Below are 17281 nucleotides of genomic sequence, written 5' to 3' on the forward strand. Positions count from 1 at the left end.
GTCAGTCAGGACTTAGCACAGATTTTCCATCCTGCACAGCTTCAGCCTGTAAAGCCCTCCTCTGAGCCAAACAACCAGCGTATGACCCCAGGCTTTCCTCACCTGGGCAGACGTACTGTTGAGCTTCTCCAGGCCGTTCTCCAGCCGCTCCATTTTTGCTGTTAAATCCTTTCTCTTTTTCATTAGCAAATTCTGATAGAGTTTGATCTGCTCGAGGAATGATTTGGGAGTGGTGTAGTTGTACCGCCGCTCGTTGCTCAGGTACAGCTGGGAAATCTCATTGACACTTGTGTGCACGTAGGCCATGAATTTGCTTATCGACTCTTTCACTGAAGCCTGGAAGTGAGATGAGAAGGGAAAGAGAAAATACTCCAAACACCACACCAATATATCGTGCAGACCTGTGCCATGGATAAAGGAATTTATCAACATTTTATTCTGTTGCAGCAAAATCCAGGACAGAACATCCAAGTTGATCCCTTTTCATTTTGTTATCTCTAAAATAACTTCATTTGCTCATGCACTTTATACCTCTTTTTATTTCTCTTTTTATCTCATACTTTATCTTATTCCAAGCAATTTTTCTAGCATTCAACTCCATCAAAATTACAGTCTCTTAAGTAGAAATTTGAGCTTTTCTTCAGTACAAATGGGAACGCGCACACACATAAAAAGAAATATTGTAGACTTTATCCTTCCCAAACTCCATCCTGAAAAACTAAACAAACACAACCACCTCTCCCTTGGCCCAGCAGCAGGTTATCACCAACAAGAACCTGACATCTTTTTGCCCTGAGAATTACAGACAGTTATGCATGTGGAGAGAAAGATGTTTGTTCCCTTGAGTAATAAGAATCATACCATAGAATCACAGAACGGCCTGGGTTGAAAAGAAACACAACGATCATCAGTTCCAACCCCCTGCTGTGTGCAGGTCGCCAACCAGCAGCCCACGCTGCCCAGAGCCACATCCAGCCTGGCCTTGAATGCCGCCAGGGATGGGGCATCCACAGCCTCCTTGGGCAACCTGTTCCAGTGCCTCACCACCCTCTGGCTGAAAACTTCCTCCTAATATCCAACCTAAACCTCCCCTGTCTCACTTTAAAACCATTCCCCTTGTCCCATCACCATCCACCCTTGTAAACAGCCGTTCCCCCTCCTGTTTCTACGCTCCCTTCAGGCACTGGAAGGCCACAGTGAGGTCTCCCTGCAGCCTTCTCTTCCCCAAGCTCAACAGACCCAGTTCCCTCAGCCTTTCCTCACACAGAGCTGCTCCAGCCCTCTGCTCATCTCAGTGCCTCCTCTGGACCCGCTGCCAGAGCTCCACGTCCTTCCTGTGCTGGGGGCCCCAGGCCTGGACGCAGCGCTGCAGATGGGGCCTCGCAGGAGCCGAGCAGAGGGGGACGATCACCTCCCTCTCCTGCTGGCCGCCCCTTTTTCATGCAGCCCACAACACAGCTGGCCTTCCGGGCTGCAGGCGCTCACTGCTGCCTCATGGCCAGCTTCTCGCCCACCAGGACCCCAAGTCCTTCTGCGCAGGGCTGCTCTCAAGCACATCTTCCCCCAGCCTGTATCAATACCTGGCATTGCCCCCACCCAATGGCAGCACCCTGCGCTTGCCCTTACGGAGCCCCTGACACTGGCTTCAGCACCCTGACACAGAGCCATGGATCACAGCCCTTGGCTGCCACCAAGACAACTCCCAGTCCATCCAACAGCCCAGCCTTCAAATCCACTCCTCTCCACGTTAGAGAGCACGATGTGGCGAGGGACCATGTCCAAGGCCTTGCAGAAGTCCACGCAATGACATGCGCTGCCCTTCCCCCGTCCACCAACGCCGTCACTCCACCATAGAAGGCCGCCACATCGCTCAGGCACCATCTGCCCTTGGCGCAGCCACGCTGGCGGTCTCCAATCACTCCTTTCTGCTGGATGTGCCTTAACACAGCTTCCAGGAGGATCTGCTCCATCATCTTCCCAGGCACAGAGCTCAGGCTCACCGCCCTCACCCTTTCTTAACCATGGCAGCAACGTTTCCCTTTCTCCAGTCACCGGGGACTTCACTGCACAGCCGCTACTGTTCAAATGCGATGGAAAGCGGCTCGGCAGCCACATCAGCCATCTCTCTCAGAGCCCCAGGATGGATATCATCCTGCCCCATGGATTTGTATGCATTCAGTTACACCAGGAGGACTCGGCCTTGTTCCACCATTGCACTGGAACGGAATCCCACGCCACAGCTAACTCAAATCTCCCCTCCTTTACGTTAGAACCATTCCCCCTTTCTCCAATCACCATCACCACACAAAAAGTTCGTTTCCTTCCTCTTTGTAATCTCCTTTGAAACAATGGCAGGCTGCACTGAGCGGCCACAGAAAGCGGTGGTGACGGGGCAGGCACAGAGCAATGCCTGTGTCACCACGGCACCGTGTCACAGAGGCGCACTGTGACCTCAGCGGAGAGGGGCTGACCCCAGCGGTCACGGAACCCCCCACTGCCACTCTCGAGCTACCTTGGCAGGTAAGGCAGCAGGCTCCCTCTGCTCCTGGCACGGCGGCCCTCCAGGGGATGCCAGTGCCCCAGATCTCACCTCAGCGCCCATCTGGGCATTTCTCCACAGAGAGAATTTCTCCACGGATGCCGACGGTGCTTCCGACACCCGACGCGATTATCCCTGGATCCGTTGTGCGTCCACTGGCCACTGCTGCAATGCAGACCAACAGCAGCGGAGCAGTGCCAGTGTCGACCCAAACCCTCCCTGTCCCCAATGTCACCTACGTGGTGCCTCAGGCTTCTGTCTGGCCTGGGGCACCAGGTGTCCAAGGACAGGGAGCGCAGCTCCCACCTGGGGGGATGCCCCCAGCAGTGGTTCAGCTGCCACCTGGGGGGCTCTCCCAAGTGGTTCAGCTGCCACCTGGGGTGATGGCCCAAGTGGTGGGTCAGCTCCCACCTGGGGGGGTCCCCCAGGTTGTGGGTCAGCTCCCACCTGGGGGGATTCCCCAGGTTGTGGGTCAGCTCCCACCTGGGGTGATGCCCCAAGTTGTGGGTCAACTCCAGCCTGGGGTGGTAACCCAAGTTGTGGGTCAGCTCCCACCTGGGGTGATGCCCACAACAGTGGTTCAGCTCCCACCTGGGGGGGTCCCGCAAGTTATGGGTCAGCTGCCCTCTGGGGGGGTCCCCCAGGTTGTGGGTCAGCTCCCACCTGGGGCAGTCCCCCAGGTTGTGGGTCAGCTCCCACCTGGGGGGATTCCCCAAGTGGTGGGTCAGCTCCCATCTGGGGGGATTCCCCAAGTGGTGGGTCAGCTCCCATCTGGGGGGATTCCCCAAGTGGTGGGTCAGCTCCCACCTGGGGGGATTCCCCAAGTGGTGGGTCAGCTCCCATCTGGGGGGATTCCCCAAGTGGTGGGTCAGCTCCCACCTGGGGGGATTCCCCAAGTGGTGGGTCAGCTCCCATCTGGGGGGATTCCCCAAGTGGTGGGTCAGCTCCCATCTGGGGGGATGCCCACAACAGTGGTTCAGCTGCCAACTGCGGTGGTCCCTCAAGTTGTGGGTCAGCTGCCCTCTGAGGTGATGCCCCAAGTCGTGGGTCAGCTCCCACCTGCGGGGAAGCCCCCAGCTGCGGGTAAGCGACCACGTGGGAGGAAGGCCCCAGCTGTGGGCAAGCAGCCACGTGGGGGGAAGCCCCCAACCGTGGGTCAGCTCCCACCTCAGGGGGTGCCTCCCATTGTGGTTCAGCTCACTCCTGAGGGGCTGCCCACTATTCTGGGACATCTCCAACCTGGGGGGAAGCAGTTACCCCTGCTCTTGCTCCTACCCGGGGGCATGAAGCCGGGTATGCCTCCCCCCAATGCCCCTGCCCACTGCTGGGATCATCCCCCGGTGGCAGGGACGATGCAGCCCCAGCAGCCGATGGGGCTGCAGCCCGGGGCCGCGTTGCATGGGCAGCCCCCGCAGCCCGCAGGCAGCTGCCCGCTGCAGGCTGCCAGCCAGCCCGGCCCCTCCACTGTCCTCCAAGGACCTCCGGTGCAGCAGCGGGTGCGCCTCGTGCCCGGCACCCTGCCCACCATCTTAGAGCAGCCCGAGGAGCCGGAGGACCAGGGGCAGCCAGCACCCATCGGCGTGTGCCCCCATCCCAACGCGGCTCCGCTCAGCTGCAGCATCGCAGCGCTGGAATCAGGTAGTGAGTTTGGGGGCTGCAGAGCGGGCGGCAGGCTGGCCGCACCGGGTGGCTGTGGGAAAGATGGCATTGCCTCACGGCGCATTTTCTTGCTTCCCAGCAGCGACAACCAGCTCTGACATCCCGGAGGACATCACCGACATCGGTGACCTCCTGGCTTGGATAAACAGCGGTGAGTTTGGGGGCAGCAGAGCTGGTGGGGGAGTGTTTGCACCCATTTGGTGTGGGAAAGCTGGCCTTAACCCTGTGGCGATTTTCTTCCTCTTCCAGAAGTGGCACCCAAAGAGGTCCCGGACAACATCCCGGGCATGGATGAGGACTCGGCCGAGTGCCCAGCCCCTGCCTGCACCCCCAGCGGGCACCAGCAGAGCGCTGGCAGCATCCGAGCCACCAAGAGGAAGCTGCCGCAGAGCCAGGATGCTCCAGAACAAAAGCACTCGCGCTAGGCGAAGCTGGGTGGGCTCAGCCAACATGGGAGCATCGGCAGAAACCGGCCCACGTGGTGCAGCAGGAGACACGGCCACAGCAGGAGACACAGCCAACAAATAAGGCTACCTGTAGCCCTGGGCTCCTCGCCGGCCCTCGCACAGAGCAGCGGCAGTGCTCCAGGGGCACCGGCACCGGCCCCAGCCCAACCCCTCCAAACCTGGGCTGTCCACCAACAACACCTTGGACGGCGACAGTGTGGGACTCCATCACATTATGTTATGTTATGGTATTTTATGTTATTTTATGTTCAATTACATTAAATTATTTAAATTATTCAATGTGTCATATCCTCTTTGCTACGACGACCTGCAGTTGTTTATGCAGCACCAACCCCCCCCCAGAGCCCAGCCCAGAGCCACATGCAGCCTGGCCTTGAATGCCTGCAGGGATGGGGCATCCACAGCCTCCTTGGGCAACCTGTTCCAGTGCCTCACCACCCTGTGTGAAAAACTTCCTCCTAATACCCAACCTGAACCTCCCCTGTCTCACTTTAAAACCATTCCCCTTGTCCCATCACCATCCACCCTTGTAAACAGTTTCCCCTCCTGAAGAAGTGCTCGGTTATTTTCTGCACTGATTTGTACGCAGTCTTTCTGGCCAGCAAGGCAATCATCTCACTGACTGTACCATCAGTGCACAGAACTTATGACCATGGCCCACGCTGCTCTGCGAGGGCTGGATGAGGTGCTCACCTCCACGCTGCCCATGTCTCGCAGGAAGCGCAGGCTGACGGACTCGAGGGCTTCCTGCGGCCACTCCTGGAACCAGTCGATGGCCGTGCAGCTCACGATGGCGGGGAACCTCCTGCTGCGGACCCGCAGCTTGTTGCCAACAGGCGAAAAACACAACGCAACCTGAGGGGCCCAAGCAGAGACAGGTTGAGAGGCAGGGCCACAAGCTGAAGCTCAGCTCAGCCCCAAGGTCCCGGGAGCCGAGGCCCAGCTCAGGTGTGCAGCCCAACCTGGGCTCCTCCAGTTATTCCCAAAAGCAAATCTCATGCCAACACCTCAGGTTTCAGTAACCTCAATCCCTGAGCTTTTGCACTTGATGCCAATGAAAAGGCATAATCTGGCAGTAAACATGTTTTCTACTCTGCAATTAAAACAAGCAGTGACATTAAGCATTGCTCTGGTCAAAGGCAGCAACCTGGCACAATGTCACAGCCACAGCCAGTTTAATATAACCACTCTTTGCTGCCATCACAGTGACACGAAGCCCGGCAGAGAACAGGCGTCCAGATCCAAACAGTGCAACAAGGACCTGAATTCTCTTGGCAGGACCATGGCTTTGAGGCAGGCCTGCCTGAATCTCTTCCCCCAAAGCCAGCTCTGAACAGGGCTGATGTGGCTCAAACTCCAAGTCTGCTTTCAGCAGATTTACTTTTTTTTTTTTTTTTTTTTTAAGATAGGCAAAACTCAAACCACAGTGGAGTGAAAACAAAAGCAGTTGGGAACTTGTTTTCCCTGCTTACTGCATTTTCAGACAGAAGACTGTTTGTTTTCCAAGCTCCTTTTTTTTTTTTTTTTTTTTTTTTTTTTTCTTTTTCAACCCAAGACCTCCAAGAATTTTCTGTATTTCAGCAGAGACGCTATGGATCTGCAGGAAATGTCTCTTTATGTTACTCTGGGGCCTCGCCAAGGGGTGTTCCCTCGTCTCTCAGCCCCACTTTCCATCCTTTCAAACTGCAGCATCCTTCTTTGTTCCACCTTCCCCTCCCCTGGGTCTCATTCTCCTACTGTGTTGGTCCTAAAGCACAACCTCTTCCTCTTCCAGAGGGAACTTCTTCACCCAGATTGTGAAGTCAGAACAAGGCAACTCAGCTTTCCTCTTTGCTGCCTCACCACCATTTTCAATAGCAAAATAAGTCACAAGGACCAAAATCTGCCAGGACCATCTATCACAGGCCTTCTCCTGTAAGCCTGCTGTTGCTGGATTTATGAGCTCTGCTAAACAGGCACAAATAAGGACACGGGCAGGTCTACACAGCAAAATGAAGTAGCAGTATCTGAGCAAAGGCCAGTGTGGGAAGCAGAATAATTCACTCAGTGAATCACCCTCTCTCCACTTTGTCAGCCCAGGCTGATACCTGCACAGCCCTGCAAGGCCATGAGGAAGGCTGCCATCGGCTTGGCTGTCTCTGTGTCACCACCTCCACTAAGAGCCAAGACCAGGTTTTTAGATGCTGTGAAAGCCAGCCTGCAACACGGTTGCTTCCACTTCAGGGCACGCAGCTGGACTCAGAGCTCTGAGATGGTCACTGCATTTAGTGGACAACCATATGGGAAACCTTCCTACACTTTCAAGCATAAGCCTTGGGCACCTCTGTGCTACTCTCTGAGGGCCAGGCAAGCTTCAGGGCACTATTCCTGTACCAAAGCCCTCTTCTGCACCTGCATTACTCTCCCAAGACCCTGAGGCAGAATGTTTGCTGGTGCTCAGGTTCCACTGGTCCAAGCCCTACTCCCAGCTGCTGCCTGAGTTCTAGCAAGGCCTAGGCACTGATGGCTCCATCAGCTTTCTGTGCAGAGCACAGTGATGTCACTCAATGCGGGAGACAAAAAAGAGTACTTCCCATCCATCTGCTTTAACGCAGCATTAAGGAGAAGGGCAGACAAGGAAAAGCAATCAGCCTCCATGAAATCACATTCACAGTGCCCTTTTAGCTTACCTGAAGAGTCAACAGGAATATACAGAGGGAGGGGCACTAGGCAGAAGACAACCAAGGTGCCTGAAGACATACAGAACAGCCTTAGAGCCTGTCAAAAATTCTCCTCCACACTGACAGAGGGGCTGGATTCCTTCTCCTTGGGCAAATACATTGCAGCATGATCCCCAAATTTTCTCCTCAAATTCAACTTTCTGCTTGTTCCTGATCCTAAACACATGCCCACCTACATCAAAAAGGGAACAGGGTACCCCACTTCAGTGAGCATGTTCCTCCAACACAAAGGATTTGTATTAGATTGACGGATTGGTATTCACCAAGCAAAGGTCAAGTCTTTACTCTCTCTCCACCCCTTCAATTTGGGATCCCAGCACTGTACAGTTCTGTAGATGGGCAAATACTTTCTGGAGAAGTCCAACCCCTTCTTGCAGTGTACTTACTCTACATGCTCAACATACCTAAAAGTCCAAAAACTGTTTTGGGATATCAGGAAGTATTTATAGGGGAAGAGCTGGGAATATGTGCAGCAGTTGAATAAATCTTGTATCTCACGTCCCACTCAGTTCCCAGCACTCTGGTTTTAAGATAACATTTTTTAAATTCTTCTGGCTACAGACTGTCAACAACGTGAAGGCAGATCCCCCGTGCAACTTTTCCAAGCAGTAAGACTTAGTCCTGATGCACCCCAGCTAAACCCCTGGTGCACTGCTTTGAAAATGGAAAGGCTGGTCCTACTCAGCTCCTGAAAGTGACAACATACAAGTCCCATAGTGCTGTCTCACGCCCAAAAAGTGATGAGTACAGACAGCGAATTGTATGCTTCAGTACTTGCTCAGAGAATCATGGTTCACATCACGAACAGGCAAAAAAGCCTTTCAGGCTGCAGGCTGCTGTCCCTACAATGTAGCCCAAAGGATTTCCAACACTTGGAACTGCACTGACGTCGATGGGGAGGACCCCAGCTCCCACAGCCACTGTCTCACCTTCAGCTGCCGTCGAACACGCTCTATGAAGAACTTCCAGCAAGTCTCTCTGGAGTCCACCAGGCCCTGACCTTTGACTTCATTCCTCACACTGCTGATGATGTTTTCAACTTCATCATCCGGGAAGAGATCAGGGATTTCACCTAGAAGAAAAGGGTACTTGCTGGTTTGCGGGGCTGCATTTTGTTGCAGCCTTAGAGCTAAGTGAAGCAGCTGCTTCCCTTCCCAGAGAAAAGTCATCACATCAGGCGCCCATGAGCCCCAGCAGCAGGGAGGTGGCACCGAAGGTTGCTCTGCTGAAACATGAACATTTGTGAGAGCCAACTCTCTTATACAAGCCCACAGTAAGCAAATGTGGAATAGAGTCAGAGTATAGAAAGCCCATTTCTTTCTAATTAACAATGCTGATTTGATTACAAATAATAATAAAAATAATCAAATCCCTATTATGCGTTACACAATAATGAATTCTTTTTAGCATTACAAATGAATTTGAGACTTGTACAATTTCTACAGAACTTCATATGCCATATACAGAACTTTCAAATAAGCCCCATGCCACTAAAACCTTCTAAAAGATAGTCTTAGAAGTTCACAGTTATACAACTGATTGCCCAAAATGTGCCCAGACTTCTTTGTTAGTGGCTCTTCAGTTTGCCACTTTTCACTTCCTTTCTGGCATCTGATTTGATTGAAATCATCATTATTGAAAGAGACACCATCAATACGAGCATTAACCAGCTAGGAGAATATAAATCAGTAGATTTTAGATTATAATATATATTATAATATATATAGTCTTCTAGTTTCTTCGGTGAAGAAGTAAGAAAATGCAATCGTGTAGATAACAGCGAGCTGCCAGAGAGCTCAGCACAGCCCTTGTAGCTCCAGCCTGTGTTACAGTGAGGCAAGGTCCCTGCACAGTCACCTCTTCAGTGCAGCTCCAATTCTGTGCTGCAGTTGTGAGCCTAGAAAAAGAATCCACTCTGTCCTATTTTCCCACAAAGCAACCACAAAAAAACCGCACTGCTTTTCAAAGGAGCCGTAAAATGACCTCAGCAACTCAACTGAAGTCTGCTCCTTGCTTCAGGACATTGCAGAGCTTCATCTTGTGTCAGGGAGATGCTTGTGTAATCTGCAGCAGGCAATGAGACAGAGGGAACTTCTCGTCGCCCTCCACAGCATCCCCTGTCCTTACACCTGGTTATGAATTCATTACAGGCAGGACTTGTTTGCTGCTCCATCTGGCCAATTTATAGTAACATATGTCGACTCTGGAGTTACTCACAAACTCTCAGCCCCCTGTGCTGCCGACTCTGCACCCTCACCATCCACAGAGGTCACCTGAACCAGCTGTACCTTCTTATTCTGACTCATAAACAAGGCAACAAGTGGCACGCAGTTATGGCAGTGATTTATGGGGGTGCCTGGGGAATGATCCCTCCCCGGGTTCCCTTGCACCATCACGGTGACACCTGTGCTGCTCCAAAGTGCACCATCGCTGCAGTGCAACCTGCGAGGGGAGGACTCAGGGCACACACTCGTGCCACGTTCTGCAAGGAAATGAGGCTTTTACATGGAGACAATTCTGCAAATTGTTGCAAGCAGCAAATGAAAAACTTCAACGCATCCCGAAAAAATGAAGAAGAAAATGACTGGAATGGGATAAGCAGCCATGTGACACCCACAGATAGGGTGATCAGCGGCTTCAGCATCATCCACCAACTCACAGATGCTTCAGTCAAGTGTTCTACCCAGAAGCAATCTTGTTTTATCAGACACTTAGAAAGTGGATGCACGGCATCCATAGGTCAAACTCCTCCTCTTCTGATACGTTCCTTTGGCTCTGTCCCCAGCTGCAATATCACAAGAGATAACATAACATCCACAGGCAGCATACCATAAAAGAACAGGAAAAACAAGGTTAGGAGACATCAGAGAGAAAAAATCTACCAGATGGAGTGCATCCTCAATAATGACACCTGAGTGCTGCATTTAGTTCAGATTTTGGCCAACATATCTTCTAATTTGCTTCATATACTGCCCTTCAGCATGCCCTACAGATGAGCAAATTTACAGTGAAAAAGAGGAGAAGTAAAAGCAAGATGAGACATACCTGATGCTAACAAGTCGTTTACCAGCACCAAGAACTGTTCGTCAGCCACCTGCACGTCGGTCATCAGGAACACAGTGCCTATGCTCTTCACACCAGCTTTCACGTACAGGTTTGCCAGGTCTGCCTGGAGGTTGAAAAGCAAGTGGACTTAGGGGTTGTCCTTGTACAAAACATGGGCTAGGTGCCATCCTTCAATTCCTGCCCCTCTAAGCAGCACACAGGACATACAGGGCTGCCCAGAACAGCACACCAGCCACCACTCCAGAAACTTCCGGAAATTCAGCAAGCAACTACACTTCTTCTAAAAGAATAATTTGCTCCATTAATCACCAGATATTTGGATTGGATCAGCAGGGTGGGCCAACAGCAGACAGGGTGATCTGTCACCATCCTGCTTTTCCACAGATGAGAAACAAACAAACAAACAAAAAAACCTTCACCCTTCATAAATTCTTTGAAAATGAATACAGAGTGAAGGGAACATCAAATTACCTTCCACCTCTGCAGACAGAGAAGCATTGAGGTGCTTTGAAAACACATTTTTTAATGTTGAGATCAAGCTACATTTCTAGCTGAGAGAGCAGGCTTCCTAAATAAGCAGGCAGGGTGGAGCTACAAAATCCCATGAGTGAGGCTGAAAACACAGAAGGGAGATGAAAACAGGCGGGACAGCTTGGTGTGACATAAAGAAAACAACTTGTTCACAACCACAGGTTATCCAAAGGAAGATGGTGGCACTACAGACAGTCCTGTAACTGCTGTGGTATAAATCTTGGCCTTCCAACTGCTGCAGCCCCTTCTGAAGTCCCAGAGCTAATGATGTTTCAGGAACTTAATGTACTGATCAGGAAGCAAAGAGCTGGAGACAAGCAGAGGACCAGCCCAGCCACCGCTCTGATCTGATGATGCAGAAAAAGCCAGGCCTGGTCAGTTCCAATTTGCAGAGCTTGGAAAACTGGTAAGCAACCAGGAAAGCCCGTGTTAGGATGGGAAGACACCAGCTGTGCTCCGTGCTTTGCCAATGGCACTCGTTACCCTGAGACAGGACTCGCTGTCCTGTCCGTGATGGGGAAGGAACCCAGGATCCACCAGCTATCATGTCTAGCAGGCAGAGCAGACTGCAGTTATTGTGGTGATTTTTACAACGTTTGTAAAGAGACTTATTTTGTCAGAAACTAATGGACTTCTGAAACTTCTTTTCACTGAAGTTTTTCAGTGTTGACTTCTAACTCTTAAGCTCATTGGCCTCTATGTATCCTCTGTATCTCTGACTATGATCTAGGAGCTCTGCTTCTCCCCTTTCCTGCTCCCTTTCCACTTCCAAATTACTCCAGATTTCACTGCTCAGCTAATTACTATGTCTTGTTTGGTCATAATAAATAATCAGAACTTTTCTGCTCCTTTACATTTTCCACTCATTGAACCACAAGATGTGGATGGGTCCAATAACACTGCCAATATAAAACCTTGGGCTGGAGCGCTGCCAGTCCTGGCCAGCTCACAGAATGGCAGGGGACAGCAGATCAGCCCGTATCTCTGTGCAGACACACTTCAACAAGATACCTGGTGATGAATTTCTTCTCTCTGCAGTCCGACACCACGGTGGGAGCTCTTCCATCTTCACTGCTCAGTATTTAGCACAACCACGTTTGCCGGCTTCTTACAGCCTTAAAAGTCACCTACCTTCAGGTCAGGGATCCCATAGCCTTTCCTCAGAGTGATCTGGAAGACCTCCAGAGAGCTGATGAAGGCTGCCAGCCTGGTCAGGCTCTGCTTGCCGCTGCCGCCCACGCCGACCAAGAGCGCGTTTCCTCTGGGGGACTCCAGGATACGGTTGATGCGGCAACTAAATTGAAGCATACGAAATCTCTCTTTAATAAGAGTATTTTTCTTTTTCTCTGCCCACTGCTTTCCCATACATATTTTATTCACTAAGAAATTGTATTCTGAAAGGGATGAAAAATGTCACTAAGAGACGTGTCAGCAATCCCAATCTCCGCCGAGACCTGCACAAAGGACACGGCTGATGGAAGAAGTTTGGTGGCAATTTGGACTGCATCCAGTTCTTATTCTAGCTGCCAAGTCCTAATGGACAGAAATCAATAAAAAAAGATAAAAGTCCGGCCATCTTTGAGAGGAAAAGCACATTCCATGGATGTGCAAAGACCGGAGCAAAGTTCAAGGATCTGATGCAACTCTCCATAGGTTCATCTTCACAAAGCATTTGGAGCCCGTGTCCAGATGAGGCATCCTGCTATGCCATGAAACCTATTTGTGTATGTCTACCACGGCACAAATCCTATCCAGAAAAAGCAGTTTGTTTTGTACTTAACCAAACAGCACTACTTAAGAGCAAGATTTTCTCATTCTTAAGAATGAACTCGTATTATTTCCTGATCTGTTCACTTGTCCCGAGAGTCCCATGGTCAACTCTGCAGGTTTCTGATGTATCCTCCTGAAGCAAAAGATGACATCCCCACTTGCTGAAACTCTGACTAAGGAGAGTTTCAGGACCTACCTGTGAAACACACTGTCCTGTGTATTAAACACAACTCCCCTCCTTACACCACCACCTTTATTTAGCTCATTTAAATTGAGTATCTTCCTACACTAACCTGCATTAATTTTTTTAAACAAGGCTGTGAGAAATACCACAGTGCTTTACTGCACCTAGAAAAGCAATCCAGTCTGTGCAGACAGCTTCAGCACTCCCAGTTTCAGCTCTCCAAGCAATGTGCACTGCAGGGCTGTGTGCTCCGTGAACAGGCACGATGAGCCATGGACTGGGACGTGACAGATAGCTGACCCCCACCGCCTTATGTAAATTCAGCCCATAAACTTTTGTTTCTTTTCTTTTTTCCTCCTGAAATGAAATTTTCCAGCAAATTCAAGTTGAAATTTGTAAATATTTGGGATGGATTGAATATTGTGTTTCTGCAACACGTGATTTCCAAATGAAACGAATAAACTTCACCCAATCTCAACAAAATCATGCTGAGTACTCAATCCTTGCTTTCCTATTTATTCAAAATATTTACTGGAAGGATAACATTAAATGTTATCACAAATCACAGTTTAGCATACAGGAAGAACAAGGTTAACACTACTGTCACCTTCCTGGAAACAGAAACACCCATGGACACCCAGGAGAGTATGGCTCATTAACAGAAAGGAGTAAAAGCCCACAGTACAGGGAAAATCTGCCAGAGCACAGTGCCAGCACACTACAGTGCAAGAATAACAGGATGCTCTGCTCTCAGAACAGAAACAGTGAAGTGACAAGCTAAAAAGCTTTAACACCAAATATATATATGCTGCTACTATTATATCTATAAAACTGCCAGGAGATTGACTTCATTAGGTTGCCTTGTCCAGAGAGATAATGCCTTCAGAAAGAAAACAAAAAACACTTAAAACATGGATTTATACCAGAGATTCTCAAGCAGCCAAGAGCCAGATCTGCATTTCTGCACAGAGAAATGAGGCTCTGTCTCTACTCGGATCCACAGAAAGCATTCAGACGATTTTTGAAAACCAAAGGTACGTCTCCCTATCTGCGCCAAGACATCTAAGTGGATTCATAACCACAAACTGAAGACCTGCTATTTTCATAGAATTCCACATTTGATTTCCATCTGGACCTCCAGGTGCCTAAATGCAAGTGAGATTTTCAAAAAAAATGAAAATAGCTCAAATACCTGAAAGCATTTAAACTGATAGGCTGAACATACATAACATCACTCCATGTGCATTTGAAAATGCCAGAAAGAAACTGTGTAAATATGGCTCTAAATCAGCTGGGAAAGCATTTAGGGAAATCCCAAAGCTGGCTTTGAAGTAAAGGCCCACAAAAATAACGAAGTGCTTGAACACCATCTCATTCATTAAATGGCCACACAATACGCAGAACAGGGAGGGCTGAGGACATCACACAGGTAACCAGAATCTAAAATAACCACCAGCATGCAACACCCCCATCTCCCAGCCCCCGGAATCCTCACGGTTTCCCCCGTCACCTGCAGAGAAGTGCAATATTTGTGCAGGATACATCAAGTGGGGCTTCTGCACACCTTCCTCTCCATCAGCTGCAAGTAAAGATACCGACAACTCTACAGAAGCAATCTGTGCAGATAAGTGCTGTGAGGAAACTATAAAACCAGAAAATCCCCTTACACGTGGCACATGGCATCCTCAAACAGCACCAGGTTCATGGCAGGATTGACTTCATTGTAGCTGTCCAAGGCTTCCACAAGGGTCTGGTTCAACTCCTCCCAGGTTGGAACAGGCCCATAGCTAGGTTCACCAATACCTTTAGCAAAATGGCAATAAACATTCATCTGCTTGGTCTGCTCTAAGGTCTCCTCAATGTCCTGCCAGAGAAACATACACATATGTATGTAACAAATACAGAAATAAAAACTCAGCTCTCTGCCATCTTTCTAAGTACAGTTAACTAGCAAATGTCTTTTAATACCCATGTAGTTACACCCGTGTTAGAAAAGGTTAAAGAGAGCAAGAGGGAAAAAGGAGTAAAGAAAAAAAGCTCCAATAATGATAGCCTTCACTCTCACAACTTTTTGGAACTCATGAAAACTCAACTCATTGCCATAGGAAAACATGGCCACCAGGAAAGCTCTGCAGCCTCAGCCATAACATAGAATCATTTAGGGCAGAAGAGACCTTCAAGATCATCACGACCAGCCTGGCATAAAGGAGGCTTTGGGCAATAAAAAAAAACCCAACACTTTGGACCCCATTAGCATGCTTTAGAGTGAAAAAAGAGGGCTTGTGCTCTGCAAGGGCTTTGGAGTCTCCAGCTCAGGACCTGGATCCTAAAGCGGTGCTTTAATCTATCAAAATGGGCATTTCATCCCCAAAAGAGATTTCATGCCCTGAATATCAGCCTTTGGTCCCTGCAGTGTGGCTTTGGGCACTAGAAAGGAAGCTCTGGGCACTGAAATGAGGCGTTGGGCCCTCACAGTGGTGGTGGCTGGTGGACAGGAGAGGAATTGGCTGTCAAAGGAGATTCTGAGCTCTAAAATTCAGACCTTGGCCTCTAGAGCAAAGCTTTGTCCCATCAGAGAACGTGGACATCAAAAGGAGGCTTTGTGCCCTAAAATTAATGCTTTATGCCATAAAATAAGACTCCAGTTCTGAAAAATAAGGCTGTAGGTGATGAAGCAATGGCTCTGGATCCCAAGTACAGGCTCTAGGCCTGGAAAATAAGGGTTAGGCACCAAAGGCTGAGGCTGTAGTCTACAAAATCGAGCCTCTGACTCCTGTTCATACGTTTTCTAGCCTACAAGAGAGAGCAGAGCACAGAGCTTTACGAGATCGTGACTTAAAAAGGAAGAGTTGTTCCTTAAAATGTGGTTCTGTACCCTACAATGAGGATTTGAACCCTAAGAATGAACCTCAAACCCAAGCTCTGGGACCTGAAAAAGGGACTTGGAACCTGAAATTGGAAGAGTGGCCATATTCCTTATTCACATCACTGCTTTTCAGCAGTACATTTGTAATCAGCTGCTCTCAAAGATGAAGCACAGAAAAAGAAAAAAATCATCAAAAATCTCTGATGTGCACCTTGAGAATTGCAATCACTTCCATAGAACCAGCCTGGCGTGTTAGTTCCACAAAAAACAAGGTCAAATATCCCCTAGTTTTATGCTTTTGTTGCTCTTTTTTTTTTTTTTTTTTTTTTTTTTTTTGCATTTTAATAAATATATATATATTAAAGATTTTGTAACTTACATACATTAACTCTATTACATATTTTGTAAGCAGCCAAAGACAATTCTTCTTCACTCAGTGTGGCCCAGGAAAGCCAACAGGTTGGACATCCATGCATGAAGTGCCTGATTCCCCTTTGCTCCCATTCAGAGCAGGGAGATGTGACCCTTCTCCTGCTTGTGCAAGTGAGACTCAAAGCACTTAAATAAATCAATGAACTCAATTCACAGAGCCCAAATCTCCTCTTCCCAAGAACCTTATGGGTGAATCACAACACTGGCAGCCCAGAACATGGATGACAGATGTTGCTCCTGGCTCCTGCCAGAAGCATTGCCCTCCAGGCAAGCAAGAGGCGAGTAGACTGAGTCAAACTCCGTTCTCCCAAGGAATTTGACTTTTCTTGTGAGTTACTGCGTGTTACTCTCAGAGTTACGAACCTCAACACTTACGTCATAGCATTTCTTCACCATCTCCAGCTGGATTTTATCAAAGGTATCATAATCCTTTTCTTCAACCATCTTATCCCGGTACACCCGGTTTGACTCATGCAGGTAGAGCTTCACCAGGTCGTGGGGTTGCTTCAGACATTCAGGGTTTGAAAACAGAAGACCCTGCGGGGATCAAAGACAGTCAGGAAACCCCAGACAACCCTTCAAAACACTCAGGGACTGACCTTACTGCCAGCATCCAAACTACCAAAACCACAACAGGGCTGTAAATGTAGATTTATTATAGCAACCTGCACCCGAACTTCTGAATAAGCCCCTACTCAACAGCCTCTGCAGAATGTGCCCTTTGTCACCTTACATTTCCTAAAGCAGTTTATATTCACTGTATTTATTTTGAGAATCCAGACAGCATCCCCAGTGCGGCCTGGTTGTGCTGGTGGTCCTGATCCCAGCATCAGAGAGCATGGAGAGCCAGGTGCCAGCCCAGATGGGTCCCCCACACCCCCACAGAATTCTGTGGGTGCTTCTTCAACAGGAAAAAGTAATTTGGAAACGTTAGTTGTGATGATTTTTTAAAAATCAATTAATTTTAATTAGGTGCATTCTGCCTACAGGAAATACGAGTTGCTGTCTGCTTATCACGGTATGTTTACCATGAACTCTATTAAAATG

At 49.2% G+C, this 17281-nt stretch overlaps 2 protein-coding genes across 2 annotated transcripts in view; one reads left to right on the forward strand and one right to left on the reverse strand.

The window, feature by feature from the left end:
- Positions 1-17281, reverse strand: part of DNAH9 (dynein axonemal heavy chain 9) — a gene marked incomplete at both ends in the record, with an annotated part of 190321 nt that overhangs the window by 96947 nt on the left and 76093 nt on the right. Inside the window, 7 exons of the mRNA XM_079544232.1 lie at positions 103-336; positions 5359-5520; positions 8315-8457; positions 10431-10554; positions 12114-12276; positions 14604-14800; positions 16610-16771. Coding sequence (XP_079400358.1) covers positions 103-336; positions 5359-5520; positions 8315-8457; positions 10431-10554; positions 12114-12276; positions 14604-14800; positions 16610-16771 — 1185 coding nt within the window. The remainder of the gene's footprint in view (positions 1-102; positions 337-5358; positions 5521-8314; positions 8458-10430; positions 10555-12113; positions 12277-14603; positions 14801-16609; positions 16772-17281) is intronic.
- LOC306953570 (uncharacterized protein) lies at positions 3499-4623 on the forward strand (the record flags this gene model as incomplete). The annotated part of the gene is made up of 3 exons (XM_079544513.1): positions 3499-4180; positions 4278-4349; positions 4448-4623. The coding sequence occupies 3 exons, from the start codon at positions 3499-3501 to the stop codon at positions 4621-4623; spliced, it is 930 nt and encodes a 309-aa protein (XP_079400639.1).

This window comes from Tetrao urogallus (assembly GCF_951394365.1).
Source record: "Tetrao urogallus genome assembly, chromosome: 18".
NCBI classification, from domain to species: Eukaryota; Metazoa; Chordata; class Aves; order Galliformes; family Phasianidae; genus Tetrao; species Tetrao urogallus.